This window comes from Erythrolamprus reginae, chromosome 13 (genome assembly GCF_031021105.1).
Source record: "Erythrolamprus reginae isolate rEryReg1 chromosome 13, rEryReg1.hap1, whole genome shotgun sequence".
Classification (NCBI taxonomy): domain Eukaryota; kingdom Metazoa; phylum Chordata; class Lepidosauria; order Squamata; family Dipsadidae; genus Erythrolamprus; species Erythrolamprus reginae.
This window is the reverse complement of record NC_091962.1, coordinates 15,709,216-15,734,215: the sequence shown is the minus strand read 5'-3', so window position 1 is coordinate 15,734,215 and position 25,000 is coordinate 15,709,216. Positions and strand designations below refer to the sequence as shown.

The window sequence follows — 25,000 nt, the reverse complement described above, 5'->3', positions numbered from 1 at the left end:
CTAGAATTTGGAGGTGGAGAAAGAGGCCGGTCTCTGTGGCAACGGACTGGGCTGGGCCCCTTGCGAAACCAGGAGTAAACAAACCACGCCAGGAATTCACGGCGAAGGGAGGATCGCCCTGGCACTAACCCAGATAGTGGGTTAGTTCTTCGCTCGGGGTTGAACATGCAAGGCGCGGTGGCTTGTGGAGATGCAGCTGTCGTTGGTCGTACAGCCCTTTGCAAAGTGTGCACCTAACAAAATTTGTTTAAATGATACAGATCGTGGTTTGTCCAGGCTGGAGAACAAACCACGGTTTAGCTTGATGTGCAAAAGGCAAGGCTTGTATTGTGCAATTCAGTTGGCACGGCCTTCTCGTCGAAGGAGGATTGGCACCCAGGATAGGGCAGGGCAGTTTCTGGTTAGGGGGGGGGCACTAGAGGTCCAGGTAGGGTCATCCAGCCCTCGAGAGGGGGGGGCGTGTTCTGCAGCTGGGTGGGGGTCTCACCCGGCATCTGAGAAAAAACAGCAGAACCCACCTAACCTTCCCTCCCACCTGCCCCATTTGTAAATTGGGGGGGGGGATTTCTGCATTTTGCTAATGCAGACTTTTTGCAAAAAAATTGATTTTTTTGCAAATTTGCAAAAAATTGCAATTGCTAATTGAGCTTCTCTTGGGAGGAAATGGGCAGGGGGGGGCGAGAGTGGGGGAGAGCGTCCCAAGCACCTGGAGGAGAAAAATGGCCAGGGAAAGGAGGCCACGAGGTGATCTCCAGTATTATTATTATTATTATTTAATGATCCATCAAATCAGAAATTCTTGGAGAGTTTTCACATTTCGGATGCTCCCCCCAAAGCAGCCCCCCTCCGTCTCTAGGCTCCAAAGCAGCCCCCTTCCCCTTTATTCTGCAGCCTCTGTCCCCCACAACTGGGAATCGGGGGGGGGGGGGGCTCCATTGGCAAAGTCCAGCAAACGGCCCAAGGGAGGCCCTCGCTTTGCGTGCGAGTCCTCCAGCTCTGCCTTTCCCACACTCGGAAGCTGCCAGCATGTCGGATGTCAAGCCTCGGGTGTGAGAGACCATCGCAAATTCCCAGAAACGGGACTTTTCCTAACTTGGCCCATCGGAGGCCTGGGGTCACCGCAGCTTGTGGGGCGAGCGGTCACTGACGCTCTTCCCACGACTTAGGGCCAGCTTGACCCTCCCCTGGGATTCATGGAGATGATGCCTTTCCCGAAACGGCTGGACGGCCCATCGTCCACGCAAACACAGCAAAATGCACACACACACACCCAAAAAGGGGGGGGGGAAGACCCATATTACATTATATGCACCAAGACAAATTCCTTGTGTGTCCAGTCACACTTGGCCAATAAAATTCTATTCTATAAAGGGTGTCGTGAGCCACCCCAGGTTTTCGTAGAGGGGTGGCATACAAATCTAAATAATAATAATAATAATAATAATAATAATAATAATAATAATAATAATAACAATAATAATAATAATAATAACAACAATAACAACAATAATAAAATTAATAATAATACTAATACTACTACTACTAGTAATAATAATAATAATAACAACAACAACAACAACAAAACAACAATAACAACAATAATAAAATTAATAATAATACTAATAATACTACTACTAGTAATAATAATAATAATAATAATAGTAATAATAATAATAGCAAAACACGATAAAGAAGATGTAAGTTATATATTCAATACGTAGTATTTGCTCATCGTAAGCAAGCACATATTCCTGTATTGTGTAAAATTTTTAAAAAGTCGAGGTTGTTAAAAAAAACGGGAGATGAACACATAAAAATATCGATGGATGACGAACCAAATGACACGGGAAAATATTAAAGAACTTATTAGGTCGCTGCACCCAAGAGGCGACAGCACGGTGGACAATTTAGTCCTCTACGCAAAATGTTTAGATAGAAATTTCATTTAAAAATTTGTAGAAGCTAATTCCATCCGATGCGATTTATACATTAGGAAAATTTAACAAATAGTATCATGAAGATATAGAATAAGTCGGTAATAAGTCAGGTGCGTTTTGCTTTGTTTTGTTACACATGGGTTACACATGGGTTACGTTTGGTTTTCTTTCTGTGAGTTGTTGTTTGTATTTCTTCTTTTTAATGTACTGTATATAAGATAACAGAAGAAGCAATGGGTGGAAACTAAACCCAGAACGAAGGAGAAAATTCCTGACAGTCAGAACAGTTGATCAGTGGAACAGCTTGCCACCAGAAGTTGTGAAGGCTCCAACACTGGACGTTTTTGAGATGATGTTGGATAACCATCTGTCTGAAGTGGTGTAGGGTTTCCTGCCTAAGCAGGGGGTTGGACTAGAAGACCTCCAAGGTCCCTTCCAACTCTGTTGCTGTTGTTGTTGTTAATAATAATAATAATAATAATAATAATAATAATAATAATAATAATAACTATTTAAAACATAAAGAGGTTGTAAATGGTCCCTGGTTTGAAGCCGGGCTTGTTGTAAAGTGGCTCCAATACATGAATGCTGGCTTGTATGAAACGTGGGTGGGGAAAAAAAGGTTTATACCCCAGAATTGGGGTTAGTTAACTCATTTTGGGGGGGCTGAATGCTTGTGACTTTGGGGAGGCTCCCCTTCCAAACTCCAGCGCCCTTCTTTCGGGGTAAACTTTACAAAAAGCGTATAGCTGCGGCCCTCTAGCTTTGAAAGATGGAAGCCAGGTTTCTAGTCCTCATGGCTCATCCCAAAGAAGAAGCCGCAAATACAGGAACCCTCGACTCGGTTTTTTCCCCGCAGGGGGGGACGTAAACTGGGGCACCGCAGAATGCAGAGAGGAAAAAGGGAGCTTTTGGGGGCTCTTCTCCAAAATGTCCATGATTTCAATTTTAATATTGTTTTGTTTTCATTGTCCCAGTTGCCCTCCTTCCCACCCCCCACCCCGAAGGGCCGCTTGACCTCTTTCCTATCGGGTGGGCTTTGCAAAGGAAAGAACGGGGATTGTTGTCGCCCGAGGCTTCGTCCTTCCCTTCTTCTTGGCCCGGCTGACCGGCGGGACTCAAAGTGGCTTGAAAGGGAATTAAGAAGGATTAGCCGAGGGGCTATAAATGGACACAGGGTGGACACCTAAGGCAGCTTCTCCGAAGAGGTCAGCTCTGGCCGGTTCCTCCCGCTTTGAGCAGGGTTCATCTTGCGGCACGAATGAGAGTTTACTGGACAAACCAGGATTGTGTGACCGTGCTGACTCAGCAGGCTGCCAAAAGTTCCTTCCCGAAATGGGGATTTTTTGCAAACTGCTTTGGTTACGGGTTGATTCCTTCTTCCTTCCTGCAAAAATGATGGTTTTTCCATTCCGTTTGTGTCTGGGCCTTTTTAAAAAAAATCCTTCACATTTAATGGAATAACAAAGTCGGGAGGGACCTTGGAGGTCATCTAATCCAACCCCCCTGCTGAGTAGCATTAACAATAGTGGTTAGACTCATAGGCCGCCTCATGGTACTTTGACAGCCCCCTCTAAGCGGTTTATAGATTCAGCCTCTTGCCCCCAACAATCGGGGTCCTCATTTGACCCACCTGGGAAGGATGGGAGGCTGAGTCAACTGGAAGGAAGGAAGGAAGGAAGGAAGGAAGGAAGGAAGGAAGGAAGGAAGGAAGGAAGGAGAAATGGAGAAGGAAAAAGAAATGGGATGGAGGGAGGGAGGATGGAAGAAAGAAAGAAGGAATAGCAATAGCACTTAGACTTATATACCGCTTCGTAATGCTTTTACAGCTTTAAGTGGTTTACAGAGTCAGCCTCTTGCCCCCAACAATCGGGGTCCTCATTTGACCCACCTGGGAAGGATGGGAGGCTGAGTCAACCTTTAGGAAGGGAGGAAGGAAGGAAGGAAGGGAGGGAGGGAGGAAGATAGCAATAGACTTATATACCACTTACAGCCCCCTCTAAGCGAAGGAAGGAAGATGGCAATAGTTTGTCTGAGATGTATGATTGTTTTTTATATTAAGGGTTTTTAATTGTTTTTAACTATTGGATTTGTACTATTTTGTTCTTGTGAGCCGCTCTGAGTCTCCGGAGAGGGGCAGCATACAAATCTAATAAATATATATATATATAGGCTTCACTGTACTTTTACCGCCCTCTCTAAGCGGTTCACAGAATCAGCCTCTGTCCCCCAACAACCGGGGTCCCCCTTTGACCCACCGTTTCATCTCCTGTGATGGTTTTTAAGTTTCGAGCTGCCTCTCTTCCCTTGTGTGATTGTGGTACCCGAGAACCTCGGCTGGAGCTGTGTTTTGGGGCGTTGGCACAAAGGGTCTCTTCTTTTGAAAACGGCTGGGTCTCCCCCCCCCCGGAGTGGTCTTGTTACCCCCATCATGAGACCTGCAGGCGGAGAAAGAACTGGCCGGCCGTTGGAGGCAGAGGATGGGCTGGTGGGGCGTGGAAATGGCCGGTGCGATTCATCCCGTGATGCTGTTGGTTTTATCTTGTGATACCGGAGGGAGGGTCGGACGGTCATCTTTGGCCTGGGTGTGTCCCTGAGTGGCGGTTAAGGAAGAGAGGGGTTGAATGATGTTTGGAGGGGGGGTCTGTCCCATGGGGGCCCTAAAAGGCAGGGAAAGGAAGGAAGGAGGGAAGGAAAGAAAAAATGGGTGGATGGAAGGAAGGAAGGAAAAGATGGAAGGAAGGAAGGAAAAGATGGAAGGAAGGAAGGAAGGAGAAGATGGAAGGAAAGAAGGAAGGAAAGAAAAGATGAAGGAAGGAAAAGAAGGAAGGAAGGAAGGAAAGATGAAAGGAAGGAAGGAAGGAGAAGATGGATGGAAGGAAGGAAAGGATGGAAGGAAAGAAGGAAGGAAAGAAAAGATGAAGGAAGGAAAAGAAGGAAGGAAGGAAAGATGGAAGGAAGGAAGGAAGGAGAAGATGGATGGAAGGAAGGAAAGGATGGAAGGAAAGAAGGAAGGAAAGAAAAGATGAAGGAAGGAAAAGAAGGAAGGAAGGAAAGATGGAAGGAAGGAAGGAAGGAAGGAAGGAGAAGATGGATGGAAGGAAGGAAAGGATGGAAGGAAAGAAGGAAGGAAAGAAAAGATGAAGGAAGGAAAAGAAGGAAGGAAGGAAAGATGGAAGGAAGGAAGGAAGGAGAAGATGGATGGAAGGAAGGAAAGGATGGAAGGAAAGAAGGAAGGAAAGAAAAGATGAAGGAAGGAAAAGAAGGAAGGAAGGAAAGATGGAAGGAAGGAAGGAAGGAGAAGATGGATGGAAGGAAGGAAAGGATGGAAGGAAAGAAGGAAGGAAAGAAAAGATGGAAGGGAGGGAGGGAAGAAGGAAGGAAGGAGGGAAAAGGTAGAGAAGGAAGAAAGAATAGAAAAAGATGAAAATAAGTCTTGGAAATGAAAGCACCCCCAATAAAAGACCCCCACTGCCTTTTTGAGATCTGGCCGCTTACTGCTTGAGGGGCTTCTGAGCCGACACAAGGGCCTGTTTGTCTCCCCCAGCCCACCCACTCCACCCCCGTTTCCGTCTGTGTTTTCTTAACCTCTGGGTTTCCCCACCCGTGGGCTGCCCCCCATTTGGACAGTCAAGCTCTTAATGGGGGGGGGGGGCATCTTGCCAAAAGCATCTAAGGGTTTGCCAAGAAAACTCCGGCCGTATTTTGCCTTCCAGCGTCCGATAAATAAATGGCCAGGGGCTCTGCTGTGGCTCCTCCAGGAAAGACCTCCGGCGTTGGGGGTCTCCAAATGTAGCAACTTTAAGATATTTAAACTCCCGGCTTCGCTGGCTGGGGAATTCTGGGAGTTGAAGTCCGCACGTCTTAAAGTTGCCACGTTGCTCTGTCCAGCCTTCTACCTTCTTCCTGTTTTTAGGGACCCCCCTTTTGAGCCTCTTTTGGCTTCATGGAAAATCCAGTTTTACTCGCCCAGGCCGAACGTTTTGACCTAAGCGCCAAAGCCCACTGCCCACAACTTCACCCAAAAGGCTTCGAGAGTTGTTGACCTACTGACCCAACCCTACCAACTACCAACCAAACAAAGAAACAACCAAGCAAACAACCACCAAAGACAAATCCCTTGTGTGTCCAGGCCATGAAAGAATGCGATCTATTCTGTCTTTTTCTCTCATGGTCCTATGGGTCAGAATGGGGGTCCTGGGGTGAACTGCACCCACCCAGGGGGTCTGGGTCCTGCCCAGCCTCTGACCATGCCTTGTGTGCAGTGGCTCCTTCCCTGTTATTCAAGAACTTCATCCCACCTTTTAAAAGAAAAACATTTGAATTTTAAGGCTCAAGTTTCCTTCCCCTTTGTTCCCCAGGGAAAGAGGGGACACCAAGGCTTTTGGGCTCTCCTGCTTTCTGACCCCCCCTCCCCCAAAGAGCCCCCCCCCCAACACGCTTCTGTGCCTCGCCCCCACCTGGGTTTGCTCGCTCCGGCCAGACACTGGATTGATAACGGCACAACCGGGGCCTGAATTATTAATAGTTTAATTTCCGAGGTTGGTGCCAAAGCCCAGGAGGGCTCAGGGGGAGGGAGGGGAGGGAGGGGGCTCTGCAGCCGCTTTGACCCCCCCTGCTCTTTGCACTTGGAGGGCCCCCCTCCATTTGCACCCCCAGGAATTGTAAGGGGGGGGCAAGGGGTCCCACCGTGCTGCCTCCCCCAGGGGATACACATTAGACTTTCTGGATGTCGGTCTCACGCGTTGCCTTTAGGGAGATCTCTGCCGTTTCTATAATTTAAGTCCGGTTCATGAGGACTAGCACCTTCGTGAAGAGTCTAAACGTGCTCCGGAACCTCCCCGGGTCAAATTCATGAGGGCTAGAGCCCTTAATGAAGACTCCCAAACCCTCTCCAAACCTCCCCTGGGCCCACTCCATGAGGACTAGCACCTTGATGAAGACTCCCTAGGTCCAGTCCATGAGGACTAGCACCTTGATGAAAACTCTAAAAGCTCTCTAAACCTCCCCTGGCTCCAGTCCACAAGGACTAGAACTTTAATGAAGACTCCAAACCTCCCTAGGTCCAGTTCATAAGGACTAGCTCCTTCATGAAGATTCTAAATGCTCTCCAGACTCCAAACCCTTTCCAAACCTCCCTTGGGTGCAGTCCATGAGGACTAGTGCCTTAATGAAGACTCCAAACCTCCCCTGGGTCCAGTTCATGAGGACTAGTGCCTTAATGAAGACTCCAAGCCCTCTCCAACATCCCATGGGCCCAGTCCATGGGGACTAGTGCCTTATGGAAGACTCTTGAGGTCCAGTCCATTAAAGCCCTTCATGGCATCGGACCAGAATACCTCCGAGACCGCCTCCTGCCGCACGAATCCCAGCGACCGATTAGGTCCCACAGAGTGGGCCTTCTCCGGGTCCCGTCAACTAAACAGTGTCGGTTGGCGGGCCCCAGGGGAAGAGCCTTCTCTGTGGCGGCACCAGCTCTCTGGAACCAACTCCCCCCGGAGATTAGAACTGCCCCTACTCTTCCTGCCTTCCGTAAACTCCTTAAAACCCACCTTTGCCGTCAGGCATGGGGGAATTAAGACATCTCCCCCTGGGCATGTTTAAATTGTGTATGGTATGCTTGTGAGTGTGTCTGTTAGTATATGGGGTTTTCTTTTAAATCTTAAATGTTTTAAACTTGCTCGGATTATTTATGATTTGTTTTCTCTGCTGTGAGCCTCCCCGAGTCCTCAGAGAGGGGCGGCATACAAATCTAAATAATAAATAAATAAATAAATAAATGGGGACTAGTGCCTTATGGAAGACTCTTGAGGTCCAGTCCATGAGGACTAGCACCTCTACATGCTGTCCAAACCTCCCCCCCAGTTCAGCTCATGAGGACTGAAGCCTTAATGAAGCCTCTGAATCCTTTCCAAACCTCCCCTGGGTGCTGTCCATGAAGACTAGCTCCTTAATGAAGATTCCCTAGGTCCAGTCCATGAGGACTAGCACCTTATTGAAAGCTCTCCATGCTGCCCAAGCCTCCCTGGTCCAGTTCATGAGGACTGAAGCCTTAATGAAGCCTTTGAATCCTTTCCAAACCTCCCCTGGGTTCAGTTCACGAGGACTAGCGCCTTAACGAAAGACTCCAAACGCTCTGGCAGAAAGTCCGGGGCATGGGGTGAGCGGTGGTGGTTCTTTTTCTTTTAAATCGCTCAGATGAAAAAAAGATCCTTCCAACCACAACGTCTCCCCCCCACCCCTGCCTGCCTTGCCACTCCGTTTGTCTGAGCCCCCCTCCCCTCCTTTCCCCCTCCCTCCTCTTCTTCTCCTCCTTTTTTTCTTTCTCTGGAACAAGCGAAAGGCAGCTGGAGCATCTGCTAAAATTAGCCTGCTGCGAGGATCGAATGGGGGGGGGGGGGCTGGAAGACAACGTGCCAGTTGATGAGAAGAAATAGATTAAATTTATATCGAGGGGGCCCCCGGGGAGGGGGGAGGGAGGAGGAGGAGAGGAGCTGGGTTTTTAATTGGCATCATATTTCATTTAATTACCCCGGCTATTTTTGGAGGCAGCCACGTGGCTCTCTCGAGGCTCCCCATTAAGGGGGGGTGGGGGTTGCAATGAGGCCCCCCCTGCCCATCGGTCCTGTGTGATCTCCAGGAGAAGGGGGGGAAATTTGGGGTGGACTCCTTCGGCCAAACACACCTGGGGTGGCTGAAGGACAAGCGGCCTTCTTTGCTCTTCTCTTTCAAAATGAAAATTATTATTATTATTATTATTATTATTATTATTATCATTATCATTATTATTATTATCATTATTATCATTATTATTATTATTATTATTATAAAAATAATAAATATAATAATAGTAGTAGTATTAATAATAATAATTATTATTATCATCATCATTATCGATAAAACTACATATGGTAAAAACCTGATATATTTAAAAACGAGAGAAAGAGAGAGAAAAAGAGAGAGAGAAAGAAAGAGGGGGAAACAGAGAGAGAGAAAAAAAGAGAGAGAGAGAAAGAAAGAGGGGGAAAAGAGAGAAAGAGAGAGAGAGAAAAAGAAAGAGAAAGAGAAAAATAGACTAGAAGACCTCCAAGGTCCCTTCCAGCTATGATGATGATGTTATTATTATTAATTTAATTTATTTAATTTATTAGATTTGTATGCTCCCCCTCTCCGAAGACTCAGGGTGGCTCACAGCATATAATATAAAACAGCAATACAAAAAGACAAATCTAATAATTAAAAACTACCTAATCTAAAACCCCCGATATATTAAAAAGCAAAATGACTTCCCTCCTCCTGCAATTTTTGCAGCCCCCCCCCCACTAGCCCCAAAGGGATCTCTGCAGATCAAAGCAGGGATCTTCTGCCCAGAGGCCCAGCATTCGACACCCAGCGGATCCCAGATTATTTTTGGCTGCTGCGAGACACAGCAGGTAAAGCAGGACCTTAGATAACCTCTGGCCAGAACTCTGTCTTCTGACCGTTGGAGTCCAGCTCTTCAGCCATTGCTGTGCTGATATCTGAGGACCCGGCGTTTCCCTCGCTGGCCACCCTCTCCAGGTTGTTGTTGCAGAGATCAGAGAATAATAATAAAGAAGAAAAGGACAGCTAAAATAAATGCAACACACACACACACACAAGTGCAGGGTTTCCTCTCTAAGCAGGGGGCTGGACTAGAAGACCTCCAAGGTCCCTTCCAACTCTGTTCTTGTTATTATTATTTATTATTTTATTTATTTATTGGATTTGTATGCTGCCCCTCTCCGGAGACTCGGGGCGGGTAACAGCAATAATAAAACAGCATATAATAATAATAATAACAGCATTAAAATATTATTTATTATTTATCACTTATCACTTATCATTTATCACTTTTACTTATTACTTATTATTACTTATTGTAGTTGTTGTTGTTTTGGTTTCATTTCCAATTGATAATTTAACATTTCTTTCAACCAGAATCCTAGACCAAAAATTTTCTGCTTCCAGATATAACATTATTATTATTATTATTATTATTATTATTATTATTATTATTATCTGTGCAGTTAGAAAGCCTGCTGAGCGTTGGGTTCAAATCTTCGATGGCCAATCCTTTTAGGGATTTAATTTCTCCCTGTATTGCTTTGAGTTTTTATTTCAGGTTGATTTCGTTCATTTACTATTTTTATTTATGGCTTCGGAGGCAGAATATTATTTTGTGAATGACAGGAGACAAAAACACACACGTGGTGCCCGGGTGCTTGTCCCACCTCCAAAGATCATAAAGAGATGCATGATTTTATTAAGGGGTTTTAAATTGTGTCTTAATTTAAAAGAGTCGGGTGGCATATAAATTAAATTAATAAACAATCAATAAATCAATAAATAATTTAAAAAATAGATGAGGGGCCCCTGGTGGTGTCTGAGCTTGGTTGTTTGTTGCAGGCATCTCGTTACCTAACTGGGTAACGTCGTCAGGGCTGGAAGGAAGGTTTGGCAGCAAATCCCCCCACTAACACTGATGACATTTCCTAGTTGGCTCATGAAACGTCTTGCAAGACAACAAGCAAAGACCACCAAGGAGCCCCAATATCTCTCCTCCTCCTCTTTCTCTTCCTCTCCCCACCTCCTAGCACTGATGCTATTACGTAGCAGGGTCACGAAAAGTCTTGCAAGAAAGCCACCAAGCTCAGAGACGCCTCAGGTAAAAATATTCTCCTTTTATTGGCAACTTTTAAAGTCCAGCTTCCCAGAAACCATGCCATAGCTCCCTCCACCCACCCTGTCAATTTGCTCCTGCACCAAAGCTGGCACGGGGCTGGGGGGGGGAGGAGGCGGCTGGCTGGTGGGACAAAGACCCTCCTTCCCCCCCCTCCCCGCCAGGAAGCCATAAAGCATTTCTGCAGAGCCACATCTGTATTCCAGCCCCCTCCTCCCCTGCCGGTTGCAGCTTCCGTTCCTGAGGATGGGAAGGAGGCCAGAGGAAGAGGGAGGGGAGGGGGCCATCCCAGCGGGACTCACTGCTTTGCAGAATGGCAGTGGGAGGCATATTTAAAATTAAAAAAAGAGGAAGGGTCCTCCTATTATTTTTTTTTGCAAGCCTTGGCAGAAAGCATGGTTATTTCCACAGGCTTTTTTCATTTTGTGCATATTTGCAAAAAACCAAATGCGAGTGGGAAGGGTTGCTGGGTTGCTTCTCACCAAGAAGCCATTGCTGCTCGGATTTGGTTGGTGGGGTTTTTTTTCTTCCCAAATTTGCCTTTTTGCAAGGAAAGTTCTCTCTGGATTTTTAGACTAGAATAGAATGAGAATTCTTTCTTGGCCACGTGTGACTGGACACGCGAGGGATTTGTCTTTGGTGCAGATGCTCTCAGTGTCCATAAAAGAAAAAGAGACATTTGTCAAGAATAGAATAGAATATTTTTTATTGGTCAAGTGTGATTGGACACAGAAGGGATTTGTCTTTGGTGCAGATGCTCTCAGTGGACATAAAAGAAAAAGAGACATTTGTCAAGAATAGAGTAGAATATAAAATAGAATAGAATATAGAATAGAATAGAATAGAATATTTTTTTATTGGTCAAGTGTGATTGGACACAGAAGGGATTTGTCTTTGGTGCAGATGCTCTCAGTGGACATAAAAGAAAATATACATTTGTCAAGAATAGAGTAGAATATAAAATAGAATAGAATATAGAATTAGAATAGAATAGAATTAGAATAGAATTAGAATAGAATAGAAAAGAATATAGGATAGGATAGGATAAGATAGAATAGAATAGAATATTTTTTTTATTGGTCAGGTGTGATTGGACACCCAAGGAATTTGTCTTTGGTGCAGATGCTCTCAGGGGACATAAAAGAAAATATACATTTGTACATATATAAAGATTAGTAGCAATAGTAGTGCAGACCTAGTAAATAGTGTGACAGTGTAGAGGGGATTATTTGTTTAGCAGAGTGAGGGCGTTTGGGGAAAAACTGTTCCTGTGCCTCGTTGTCTTGGTGTGCAGGCCTCTGTAGCGACGTTTTGAGGGTGGGAGATGAAACAGTTTGTGTCCAGGATGCGAGGGGTCAGTCAGTATTTACCCACCCACAGAACCGAACCAGACAGTGATGGAGGTGCAGATGACAGACTCAACGATTCCTCTGTAGAACTGGACCAGCAGCTCCTGGGGCAGTTTGAGCTTCCTGGGCTGGTGCAGAAAGAACATTCTTTTGTTGCTGTTGTTATGGCTGGGATATGCTGGAGGGTTGTGGCTTTAATGAAGGGGAGGGGAGGCCCAAGGGAAGCTCCATCCGTTGCCCAGGCCTGGCCAAACCCTGAGGGCTAGAAACTTGCAAGGTGCATTCTCTTTGGCTAAGGCTTGTTTGTGCCGTAAACATCAGCGGTGCGCTTTGCCCCCAAAGAGAACCTGAACTGATTTATGTAGAAACTTATTCTTTTATTCCATGGGCTTAAGTGAGTCACAGATACCACTGATTTTTTAGGTTTATCGCTTAATTCTAATATCGCTCGAAGCAGTCCAGCCCTAATTCTAATTTAAGATGACCTGAAATCAGGCCCTAATTCTAATTTAAGCCTCTGTTTCTTAGGCTTATTCTAAACAGAGCTGCCAGGGGGAAGGAATTATTTTGCAGGGCGTAGCCCATCCAGAGTAGCTCCCCCTTCTCCTTCATGAGGACTAGAATTATTTTATTTATTTATTTATTTATTACTTAGATTTGTATGCCGCCCCTCTCCGAAGACTCGGGGCGGCATACAAATCTAAGTAATAAATAAATAAATGATGCCCCCCCCCCCCCGGTGCCCCCAAACACTCAGCAGCAGACGTTGTGGTTTTTGCCTGCAATGTCAGGCGGGTAGGGGGCCTGCTTGGTGTGGGCCACCCTTCCAGCTCGGCGGTGGAAGAGAGCTTTTCAAAGCCGGGGGAGGGAAGGCGGAGGGCTCTTTGGGGCTAAGCAAGCAGGGGTCCTTAAGTCTCCGGTAATGAGATTTTGGATCCCGGGATTTGGCTAGGCGGAAGAGAGGCTGCCTGGGGGTGGGTGCAGATCCTTTCTCTGCTTGGGGGACAACACCACACAGCCCCTTAACCACCACCCCCACACCCCCAATTTTCTCCTCTTAATTTTCTCCCGTCCTTCAACGAACAGGATTCATTCAGATTTTAAAAATGCAACAAGGGGAGTAGAAATGGCCACAGGATTCCTCTAACACTAGGGATGGCTTGGATGCTCAGAAGGGAGCCTCCCCGTCCAGGCAAAGTCTATCTGAGCGAGGGGAGAAAAGATAAGGACCTTCCCTCTTTCTCTTCTTCTCCACCCTAAGAAAGTGCTGGATTTGGAGAGCTTTGGATTAATGAAACATGCCTGGGACAAACCTAGATCCACCCTAAGATAAAATATAGAGGAAATAGTCTAAGGGCAGACGAGATGGACCAGGGGGTCTTTTTCTGCCCTCAGTCTTCTAGGTTTCTATGAATGAGGAAGGAAGGAAGGAAGGAAGAAAAGAAGGAAGGGAGGGAGGAAGGAAGGAAGAATCCACAGTCACTGAATTGAAACATACCTGGGATAAACCTAGATCCACCCTAAGATAAAATACAGGAAATATTATAAGGGCAGACGAGATGGACCAGGAGGTCTTTTTCTGCCCTCAATCTTCTAGGTTTCTATGAATGAGGAAGGAAGGGAGGAAGAAAGGAAGGAAGGAAGGAAAGGAAGGGAAGGAAGGAAGGAAAGAAAGAGAAGGAAGGAAGGAAGAATCCACAGTCACTGAATTGAAAGATGCTGGGATAAACATAATATCCATCCTAAGATAAAATATAGAGGAAATAGTATAAGGGCAGACGAGATGGACCAGGGGGTCTTTTTCTGCCGTCAATCTTCTAGGTTTCCAAATATATAAATATCATAACAATCCATCTCTCTCTCTCTCTCCCTCCTAATTCCAAAGCCTGGGGATCCTCATTGAGCTCAGCTGCTTAAAAGGATGACAAAGGAAGAGAGATTTTTCTGGTAGCCAGAAGGCAAGGGTTTTTTTTCTTTTTCTTTTAAAGAAATAAAGACAGAAACCCTTCCCTGCTCTCTCTCTGTGTTCACATGATTCAGCTATTTCCATCCCGGGAGAGGAAAAGAGGGCAGATTCGAACCTGGCACAAACCGGTTGCCATGAGGACTAGCATCTTGGAGGGGAGGGGGAGGCAGGCCTGGCAGCTCAAGGGGAGGGTGACCTGGGGGTGCAATGGCACAGACCTCTTTCTCTCTTTAAATCTTTCCCGGCAACGTCTGGGGGGGGGCCTGGGGGCCACTTGAGATGTCTGGCTGAGAATCCTGGGCGACGTTTGAGTTGTATTTATAGTGACAAAGTTGTGCCTGACAGATGGTTCAGGGAAGTGTTGACACGGTGGCAGCTTCTCGCTGTAACAGGGGTCCCCCCCCCAATTCCCACCTTTCCCGGATCTGGATTTGACCCAGAGGAACTCCCTCCCACTTCATTTCTAATTACAAAAAAGTCTGAATGCAGGTTTTCCTTTTTTTGCAAAAAAAAGAGGGCGAAAGAACCACAATGGCTGTTTGCGGATGGGGGGGGTACAGCTGCCCCCCCTTTTCTGCCAAATTCCCCAGGAAAAATAAGCAGGTTCAGACCCCACCAGGCCTGCTATTTCACCCCCCCCCCCAATATCTACTGCGAACGGCCCCTTCTCCTTGGTGTGCAGTTTTTCCAGACGCTTTCCGAAATACAAACAGAGGCCTCCTTCCCAATGGGGAGGGCTTTATCCCCCCCACCCCAAATGTCGGATGGAGGCGCAGCGCAAGACCTCCAACTCCCAGAATTCCCCAACTAAAGGGAATTCTGGGCGAGGGAGTCCATTGCCAGCTAATGCATTCTGGGAGTTGAAGTTTGTGCAAACTAGAGAATTCTGGGACTTGAAGTCCATTGCCAGCTAATGCATTCTGGGAGTTGAAGTCCATGCAAGCTAAGAAATTCTGGGAGTTGAAGTTCATTGCCAGCTAATACATTCTGGGAGTTGAAGTCCATGCAAACTAGAGAATTCTGGGAGTTGAAGTCCATTGCCAGCTAATGCATTCTGGGAGTTGAAGTCTGTGGAAACTAGAGAATTCTGGGACTTGAAGTCCATGCAAGCTAGGGAATTCTGGGAGTTGAAGTCCCCACCCAATTCCACCCAACTTAAAGACAGCGAGGTTGAAAAACACAAATCCCAATGTTGTGTCTTCCTGCCTCTCTGCCCCATTTCTTACAATTGGGTGGGGGGGAGGCTGCTGGCCCATTCCCCCCCCCTCGACTCACAGCGACTTTTCCCGCAGCTTCTGCCGATGAGATAAAAATATAAATAGGGAATTATGAAAGCAATTCCCCCGTTGAGTTCTTCCTTCTAATTATACACCCGCTGGAAAGTTCAGCTTCACAAGTGTAAACAAATCCAGGCCTGGATTTTTTTTTTCTCACTTGGGGAAGTTGGGGGGGGGGAAGGAGACCACCAGGAGACGTCAAAACTGCAAATCTACCCACGCAGATGTGGCAGGTGACAGGCAGAAAACAGATGGCGAGGAAGGCAGCCCGGCACCCTCGAAACCGCTTCTTTGCACAAACCTGCAACAACTCTGCACTTTGTGTGTGAGAATCTGGCTAGCAGAGGTGACTTGTTGCCTGGGAAGCTGCTCTTCATGAGGACAAGAAACTTGTCTGGGTTTTGTTTGCGCTTGACAAACCAGCCTTTTTAAAAAAAAAGTTTTATTGAAAATATATACAATTTAAAAAGACAGTGCAGTACATAATCTTTGGAATCTGCTATAGATTGTATATTGCGTACATTGTCTTATGTTGTATATTGTCTTTACACAAACAGAGATAGAAACATAAATTGCAATTTGGGGCAATACACATCCCAGTTGCTTTAATTATGCGTTGTATAAGGTAGTAGTTTTGTTTTATTTTCTGGTCAATTATATTTTATGATTATAGAAACATAAAAACCTAGAAGATTGACAGCAGAAAAAGACCCCCTGGTCCATTTCGTCTGCCCTTCTACTCTTTCCTGTATTTTATTTTATGATGGATCTATGTTCATCCCAGGCAGGCTTACATTCAGTGACTGTGGATTGACCAACCACGTCTGCTGGAAGTTTGCTCCAAGCATCTACTACTCTTCTACCTTATTTAACCCTTTTAACATACTTAAATGTTTCAATCCCTTCTGTCCTCAAGACTAGACAGATGGAGTTCATTCAGTCTTTCCTGGTGAGTTTTATGCTTAAGACCTTCCACCGTTTTTGTAGCCCGTCTTTGGACCCGATTCTGCCTATCAGGAAGATTTCAGGTTTCATTTTAAGTTCTGGTCTGGTCATTTCTTTGAGCCGCCTCCTAATTTAGTTCCAAATTTTCCTTGGAAAAACCAGCCGTGTCTCTTCTTGGGGATTGGCGAATGGGTTTAGCCCTCCGCTTTCGGGAAAGCTCTTGGCATCGCGGCCGGTCCTTTCCTGCCCAACTCCCTAAATATCACACTCTCCCGTGGTCATCCGTGGCCAAAACGGGTGTCTCCTTTCCTGCTATTTATAGCGCCGGGCATTCGTCGGCCCTCGTCCAGGATACTACAAATCCTCTTTCACTTCCTTCACGGCATTTGATGCCGTCCGTGCCCACCCGGTTAGCCTATTATTATTATTATTATTATTATTATTATTATTATTATTATTATTATTATTATTATTATTATAGCAGGGGAAAACAGTTACTGCAACTCATCTGGCCAGGCTGTTTTGGGAATGATGGGAGCTGTAGTCCAAGGGCCCTGGAGTATCTCAGCTGGAGGAGGTGGGCTGTTTTAGATGGGAGGTGTAGCTAGGTAGATCCAATTGAGAAGGTTTTTTGAGTGGGGGAGAGAAAAATTCCTTTTTGGGAGCCACCACCAAGAAGGCCCCATGATGTATTTTTGTATGATGCGTGCAGATCCAGTATTACTATTATTGTTGTTGTTGTTGTTATTGTTTTTCACAGTAATACACAGCAAATGAGATTCATATGCTGGATTTCATATCACAAAAGTCAAACACTTCCCAAGCTTCTAGGACTGTGTGATGTATTTTCGAATAATATGTTGTTGTTGTTGTTTTTGTTGTTGTTGTTGTTGTTGTTATTATTATTATTATTATTATTATTATTATTATTATTATTAGAGCAGGGGGAAACAGTTGCTTTTCTGCAACCCATCTGGCTGGGCTGTTTGTGGGATGATGGGCTCTGTAGTCCGAGGGCCCTAGAGTATCTCAGCGGGAGGAGGCGGGCTGTTGTTTCAGGTATAAGCTGCAGAGATCCAATCCAGCAGTTCTTAAAGTGGTGGGGGGGGAGAGAAATACCTTTTCGGGAGCCACCACCGAGAAGGCTCCGTGCTGAAGAAAGGACCCTACGCCAAAGGTCGTTTTGGGTCCCGTCTTTTCTTTCGCAGCCACCCCGGATGTTGAAATGCAGCCTTCTTTTTTTCTTCCAGGGCAGGAGGATGCTGGGCTCCTAGGCTCCCACTGGCCTACCTCGCCCCCTCCCCCCGGGATCCTCTCTGCACCCCCCCTGGAAAGGATGGTCCTGACCTCTCCCCTGCCTGCTCTGTTTCTCTTCCTGGCGTCGGCGGCCTCCTTCCCCAAAGACCTGGCTCCCTTCCACGTGGTCAGCGAGGCAGGTGAGGCAACCATCCCCCTTGTCCCTTGCAAACCTTTGGGGGGGTCTCCTGCAAAGACCCTGCCCTTCCCCTCTATTAGATATATGCATTAAAAAAGAAAGGCAAAAACGTGCATGCATATAAACATATAAAACATAAAAGGAAACGCAAAGGGAAAGAACAAAATACAGTACAGTGTTCCCTCAATTTTCGCGGGGGATGCGTTCCGAGACCGCCCGCAAAAGTCGAATTTCCGTGAAGTAGAGATGCGGAAGTAAATACACCATTTTTGGCTATGGACAGTATCCCAAGCCTTCCCTTAACACTTTAAACCCCTGAATTGCAATTTCCCATCCCCTTAGCAAACATTTAGGTTATTACTCACCATGTTTCTTTATTAAAGTTTATAAAAAAAATATTTATTAAAGGTGGACAAAAGTTTGGTGATGACATATGACATCATCGGGTGGGAAAAACCGTGGTATAGGGAAAAACCCGCAAAGTATTTTTTAATTAATATTTTTGAAAAACCGTGGTATAGACTTTTCGCGAAGTTCGAACCCGTGAAAATCGAGGGAACCCTGTATCTGCAGTACTATAGACTTTGACCGTATATTTCGGAATATAAGACACACCTTTTTCCTCCCTAAAAGAAGCTGATAATTTGGGTGCAGTTTATTCTCTGAATGTAGCTTTTCCCCCCACAGCCCTAATTAGCTGCTAACCATCTTCCCAGCTCTTACCTTGCAGGCTCTTTCATTGTTACTCTCTGCAAAGAATGTTTTCCAAGCCCGGTGTCTTTGCAGGGTGTTTTTTATTGCTCTAATTTGCTCCGAATAAGTTTCTTTCCAGCCCTAACCAGGTGTTAACAATGTTCCCAGCTCTTAACGGCTCGCAAGCTCTTTCATTGTTACTCTCTGCAAAGAATGTTTTCCAAGCCCCAACCAGGGGATAAAATAATGTGCTGACCATACTTAAGGATGCCGGCCAGATGAATACCTGACAAGCAGATTATTTTCCCTATTTTCCTCCCCAAAAACTAAGGTGCGTCTTATACTCCGAAAAATATAACATACAAGTTACAATTTGTACTTTTTTTTCCTGCTAATGGCTTATTTGTATTTATTTGTATTTCTCTTTTCTCTGTGTATATATGTCCCTCTCTCACACTCACAACGCAAACCCGAAACCTGCGCACCCACAACCCACTCCTCCTTTTTCATAGAACCCTGGGCTGGGGGGACCCTTGGAGGTCTTCTAGTCCACCCCCAAGGCAGGAGTCCACCACCCGTGCCCCATTCAGATGCTCCTGACCACGTTTTCTCCCCACCAGGAACCCAACTCTACCCCTCTTTCCGTGGCTTGGAGGGAGAGAATGGCTCCGACGATGGCGCATTGGGCCTGGATTTCCAAAGTATGGTGCAACTTAACCAGACGCTTTTCGTGGCTGCCCGGTAAGCGAGGGAGGATTTGGGGGACGGGTCGGTTGGAGGGTTTGAACCTTCCTTCCTTCCTTCCTTCCTTCCTTCCTTCCTTCCTTCCTTCCTTCCTCCCTCCCTCCCTCCCTCCCTCCCTCCCTCCCTCCCTCCCTTCCTTCCTTTGTTCCTTCCTTCCTTCCTCCCTCCCTTCCTTCCTTTGTTCCTTCCTTCCTTCCTTCCTTCCTTCGTTAGTTAGTTAGTCCAATACATAATACTCATCGAAGAGAATAGATATGTAGTAATATAACTAAAGAAAAGAATAGAAGAAAAGATATAAATGTATAGGTGAACAAATTTGAAAGGAAGAAAAGATAAATGAGATAAGGAGGGACAATTGGACAGGGGACGGAAGGCACACTGGTGCACTTATGCACGCCCCTTACTGACCTCTAAGGAACCTGGAGAGGTCAACCGTAGATAATCTAAGGGTAAAGTGTTGGGGGATACTACGGAGTCAGGTAATGAGTTCCACGCTTCGACAACTCGGTTGCTGAAGTCATATTTTTTACAGTCAAGTTTGGAGCGGTTAATATTAAGTTTGAATCTGTTGTGTGCTCTTGTGTTGTTGCGGCTGAAGCTGAAGTAGTCATTTTACAGGTAGAACGTTGCAGCATATGATCTTGTGGGCAAGACTTAGATTGTGTTTTAGGCGTCGTAGTTCTAAGCTTTCAAGACCAAGGATTGATAGTCTGCTTTCGTAGGGTGTTCTGTTTCGAGTGGAGGAGTGAAGGGCTCTTCTGGTGAAGTATCTCTGGACATTTTCAAGGGTGTTGATGTCCAAGATGCGATATGGGTTCCAGACAGATGAGCTGTATTCAAGGATGGGTCTGGCAAAAGTTTTGTGGGCTCTTGTGAGCAGTGTGAGATTGCCTGAGCAGAAGCTGCGTAGGATCAGGTTAACAACTCTAGAAGCCTTTTGGGGGATATTGTTGCCGGGGGCCTTGGCACTTGCAACTCCAGAGGAGGGGGAAACGGCCTTCCATCTTCCGGAATCCGTTGCTCTATTTTCCCATCTTCCAGTGCCAAAAATGTACAAAGGAGAAGGGGGTTGTTTTGGGGGGGAGGGAAGGGAAGGTTTATTTCCAAAGAATGCCCCCTTTATTCCAGGAGAAAAAAGCTGGCACTGGAAGAGTGGATCGCACCCTCTTCCTGGGATTTGTGGGTCGCGAGTCCATAAATCCCGGCAGGATTGACCCTTGCCAAGACATGCGTCCATTCCCTGCGGAACCCAGGGCGGAAAAGGCGAAAGATTTGGGCAGGATTTTAGAAAATAAAAAGCAGCACCCGGAACGGAAGGGTCTCTCTCCTTCGCTGCTTCTTTCCTCCCACCAATAATAATAATAATAATAATAATAATAATAATAATAATAATAATAATATATATAATATATATAATATATATAATATATATAATATATATAATATATATAATATATATAATATATATAATATATATAATATATATAATATATATAATATATATAATATAATAATAATAATAATAATAATAATTATTATTATTATTAAATAAATAAATTATTATTATTATTATTATTATTATTATTATTATTATTATTATTATTATTATTAATTAGATTTGTATGCCGCCCCTCTCCGAAGACTCGGGGCAGCTCACAATGATAGAAAAAAAAATATTATACTGGCACAAATCTAATATTAAGAAAAAACTAAAAACCCTATCATAATTAAAAACCAAACAGCACATACATACCAAACATAAATTATAATAAGCCTGGGGGAAAGGTGTCTCAAATCCCCCATGCCTGGCGGTATAGGTGGGTCTTGAGTAGTTTACGGAAGACAAGGAGGGTGGGAGCAGTTCTAATCTCCGGGGGGAGTTGATTCCAGAGGGCCGGGGCCGCCACAGAGAAGGCTCCTCTCCTGGGGCCCGCCAGATGACATTGTTTAGTCGACGGGACCCGGAGAAGGCCAACTCTGTGGGACCTTATCGGCCGCTGGGATTCGTGCGGTAGCAGGCGGTTCCGGATGTTGGATGCAGAGTTTTGGGTTTTTTTAATGGGGGGTGTCCCCAGCTCGAAAGCATAAATAATGGGGACACCAATATTTACAGCCCCTGCCTACGAATGAACATATACTGCTCAAAATAAAATAAAATAAAGGGAATCCTCCAAGAACAAATCCTAGATCTGAACGAATGAAATATTCTCATTGAATTCTTTGTTCTGTTCAAAGTTGAATGCGCACAACAGCAGGTGAAATTGACTGTCAATCAGAGTTGCTGCCTCAGTGGACAATTTGTTTTCACGGAAGTTTGATTTACTTGGAGTTATATTGTGTTGTTGAAGGGTTCCCTTTATTTATTTATTTTTGAGCAGGGTATGCAGAATGGGAAGTATGTTGGTGGACTGAATATGATTGTTTTTAGGTTAAATTTGGGGTTTTAGACTGTTTTAATTTTATTGGATTTCGGAACTGTTGTAAAAATAAATAAGTAAGTAAATCAAACAAACAAATAGATAAATGGATAAATAAATGGATAAATGGATAGATGGATGGATGCATAAATGAAAGAACAAACAAACAAATAAACAAATAGATAAATGGATAATGGATATCTTTTTATGGATAAGTTTTTATAACAATGTATTTTAAATTAGTTTTTTTTTAAGTTTTTAACATTAGATTTGTATTTATATTGTATTGCTGTTATGTTGTGAGCCGCCCCGAGTCTTCGCAGAGGGGCGGCATACAAATCTAATAAATTATTATTATTATTATTATTATTATTATTATTATTAATGGATGGATAAATGGATAAATGGATGGATGAACGAGTGAACAAACAAATAAATAGATAAATGGATAAATATATGGATAAATGGATGGATGGATGAATGAATGAAGAAACAAACAGATAAATGGATAATGGATAAATAAATGGATAAATGGATGAATGAACGAGTGAACAAACAAATAGATAAATGGATAATGGATAAATAAATGGATAAATGGATGAATGAACGAGTGAACAAACAAATAGATAAATGGATAATGGATAAATAAATGGATAAATGGATGGATGATGGATGAACGAACGAACAAACAAACAAACCTGGTTTTTCCCATCTGGATACTTTGTGAATGTTAATTTGGGGTTGTTTCTCTCTTTCTCTTCCTTCCCTCTTTTCCCCCCACCCCTTTTCTGGATTTTAGGGACCATGTCTTCGCTTTTGACCTCGGACAGACCGCAAGCAGTTTCTCCCCCCAGAGGGTGAGCTAGATGTCCTCGTGGGTGCCCAGTCTTTGGAGATGGGGTGGGGATGGGGGTCGTGTCGCCCCCATTTTAACTTTCTCCCAGCTTGTAAACGTTTTCCAGAAATGCTTGGTATTATTCTTTTATCTCGTGAGAAAGTTGTGGTTTTTTTTTTTCCAAAGTCCAGAGGAAAAAAATTGGCCTGTCGGGGGGGGGGGGGTGGTTTCTTCTTTCTTTCTGAGCATCGTTTCTGAGCCACAATACCAAGTTTTGGATAAGCCCCCCCCCCAATGTTCCTTTCTTCCTTTGTCCAACCACGTCTGCTGGAAGTTTGTCCCAAGCATCTACTCCTCTTTCAGTGAAATAATATTTTCTCACGTTGCTTCTGATCTTTCCCCCAACTAACTTCAGATTGTGTCCCCTTGTTCTTGGGTTCACTTTCCCATTGAAAACACTTCCCTCCTGAACCTTATTTAACCCTTTCACATATTTAAGTGCTTCAATCATGTCCCCCCTTTCCCTTCTGTCCTCCAGACTGGACAGATGGAGTTTTATAAAGTTTGATGCTTAAGACCTTCCACCATTTTTGTCGCCCGTCTTTGGCCCGTTCAATTTTATCGATATCTTTTTGTCAATGAGGTCTCCAGAACTGGACACAGTATTATTCCAAACGGGGCCTCACCAGCGCTCTATACAGAGAGATCACACTCTCCCTCTTCCTGCTCTAGCTGTTAAATCTCCATTACTCCAACAAACTCGCTTCCCGCAAAGGAGCCCCTGTTGCTGTCCACAATCCGCCTCCTTCTGACGTTTCTGTCTTCCTTTCCCAGCATCTGACCTGGAAGACCCAAGACGTAGAAAATTGTGCCGTCCGCGGAAAGCTTCGGGTAAGAGCTTCTCCTTCAGTGGGCACCACCTCCGTACCGTTGCCCGCTCTCGGCAGGCACCGGGGGCTGACCTTTCTTTCCCAACCGCAGGACGAATGCTACAACTACATCAAAGTTTTGGTGCCCAGGAACAACCGGACCTTCCTTGCCTGCGGCACCAATGCCTTTCATCCGGTGTGCCGGATCTACAAGGTGTGTGCCAAATTATATTTCCTTACCAAGTTGGCGGAGAGCCGCAATTATGGCAAAAGGATGCCTCAAAGAGTCTGAGTTATCTTCAAGGCCAATAAATAAGAATAAGAATAGGAATAGGAATAGGAATAAGAATAAGAATAAGAATAAGAATAAGAATAAGAATAAGAATAAGAATAAGAATAAGAATAAGAATAAGAATAAGAATAAGAATAAATAAGAATAAGAATAAATAAGAATAAGAATAAATAAGAATAAGAATAAGAATAAATAAGAATAAGAATAAGAATAAGAATAAGAATAAGAATAAATAAGAATAAGAATAAGAATAAGAATAAGAATAAGAATAAGAATAAGAATAAGAATAAGAATAAGAATAAGAATAAATAAGAATAAGAATAAGAATAAGAATAAGAATAAATAAGAATAGGAATAAGAATAAATAAGAATAGGAATAAGAATAAATAAGAATAGGAATAAGAATAAGAATAAATAAGAATAAGAATAAGAATAAGAATAAGAATAAATAAGAATAGGAATAAGAATAAATAAGAATAGGAATAAGAATAAGAATAAGAATAAATAAGAATAGGAATAAGAATAAATAAGAATAAGAATAAGAATAAGAATAAGAATAAGAATAAGAATAAGAATAAGAATAAGAATAAGAATAAATAAGAATAGGAATAAGAATAAATAAGAATAAGAATAAATAAGAATAAGAATAAGAATAAGAATAAGAATAAGAATAAATAAGAATAAGAATAAGAATAAGAATAGGAATAGGAATAGGAATAGGAATAGGAATAAGAATAAGAATAAGAATAAGAATAAGAATAAATAAGAATAGGAATAAGAATAAATAAGAATAAGAATAAATAAGAATAAGAATAAGAATAAGAATAAATAAGAATAGGAATAAGAATAAGAATAAGAATAGGAATAGGAATAGGAATAAGAATGAGAATAAGAATAAGAATAAGAATAAATAAGAATAAGAATAAGAATAAGAATAAATAAGAATAGGAATAAGAATAAATAAGAATAGGAATAAGAATAAGAATAAGAATAAATAAGAATAGGAATAAGAATAAATAAGAATAAGAATAAGAATAAGAATAAGAATAATATATTAGATTTGTATGTCACCTCTCTCCAAACCCCTCCAAGGTTTGTAAATAATGTCTCCGACCTGGGCTGAAGCAAAGGTACTCACACTTTTTTGCAATAGCTGCAGTCTTTCCTACAACACCTGTCCGAAGGCTGGGTTTCTCCAAGGAAGCAGGGATGTTGGGGAAGAGCCTTCTCTGTGGCGGCCCCAGCCCTCTGGAATCAACTCCCCCCCCCGGAGATCAGGACTGCCCCCACCCTCCTTGCCTTTCGCAAACTCCTAAAAACCCACCTTTGCCGCCAGGCACGGGAGAAATTGATTCCCCTTGGCCGCTCCATTTTATGCATGGTTTGTTTGGGATGTGTGACTGTTTTTCATCAAGGGCTTTGTAAAACTGTTGTGCTTTTTTAATCATTGGATTTGTATTTTGTGTTCCTGCTGTGAGCTGTTCTGAGTCTCCGGAGAGGGGTGGCATACAAATCTAAATAATAATAATAATAATAATAA

At 43.9% G+C, this 25,000-nt stretch overlaps 1 protein-coding gene across 3 annotated transcripts in view; it reads left to right on the top strand.

Moving 5' to 3' along the window:
• Nucleotides 1–25,000, top strand: part of SEMA6C (semaphorin 6C) — a 51,533-nt gene that overhangs the window by 4,564 nt on the left and 21,969 nt on the right. For 2 of the 3 annotated variants that reach the window (XM_070766649.1, XM_070766650.1), the window contains exons 2-6: nucleotides 17,426–17,611; nucleotides 18,924–19,044; nucleotides 22,264–22,321; nucleotides 23,134–23,190; nucleotides 23,281–23,382. In XM_070766649.1, the coding sequence (XP_070622750.1) occupies nucleotides 17,512–17,611; nucleotides 18,924–19,044; nucleotides 22,264–22,321; nucleotides 23,134–23,190; nucleotides 23,281–23,382 (438 nt within the window). In that variant the 5' untranslated portion in view covers nucleotides 17,426–17,511. The remainder of the gene's footprint in view (nucleotides 1–17,425; nucleotides 17,612–18,923; nucleotides 19,045–22,263; nucleotides 22,322–23,133; nucleotides 23,191–23,280; nucleotides 23,383–25,000) is intronic. The other variant, XM_070766651.1, reaches the window with a different exon arrangement.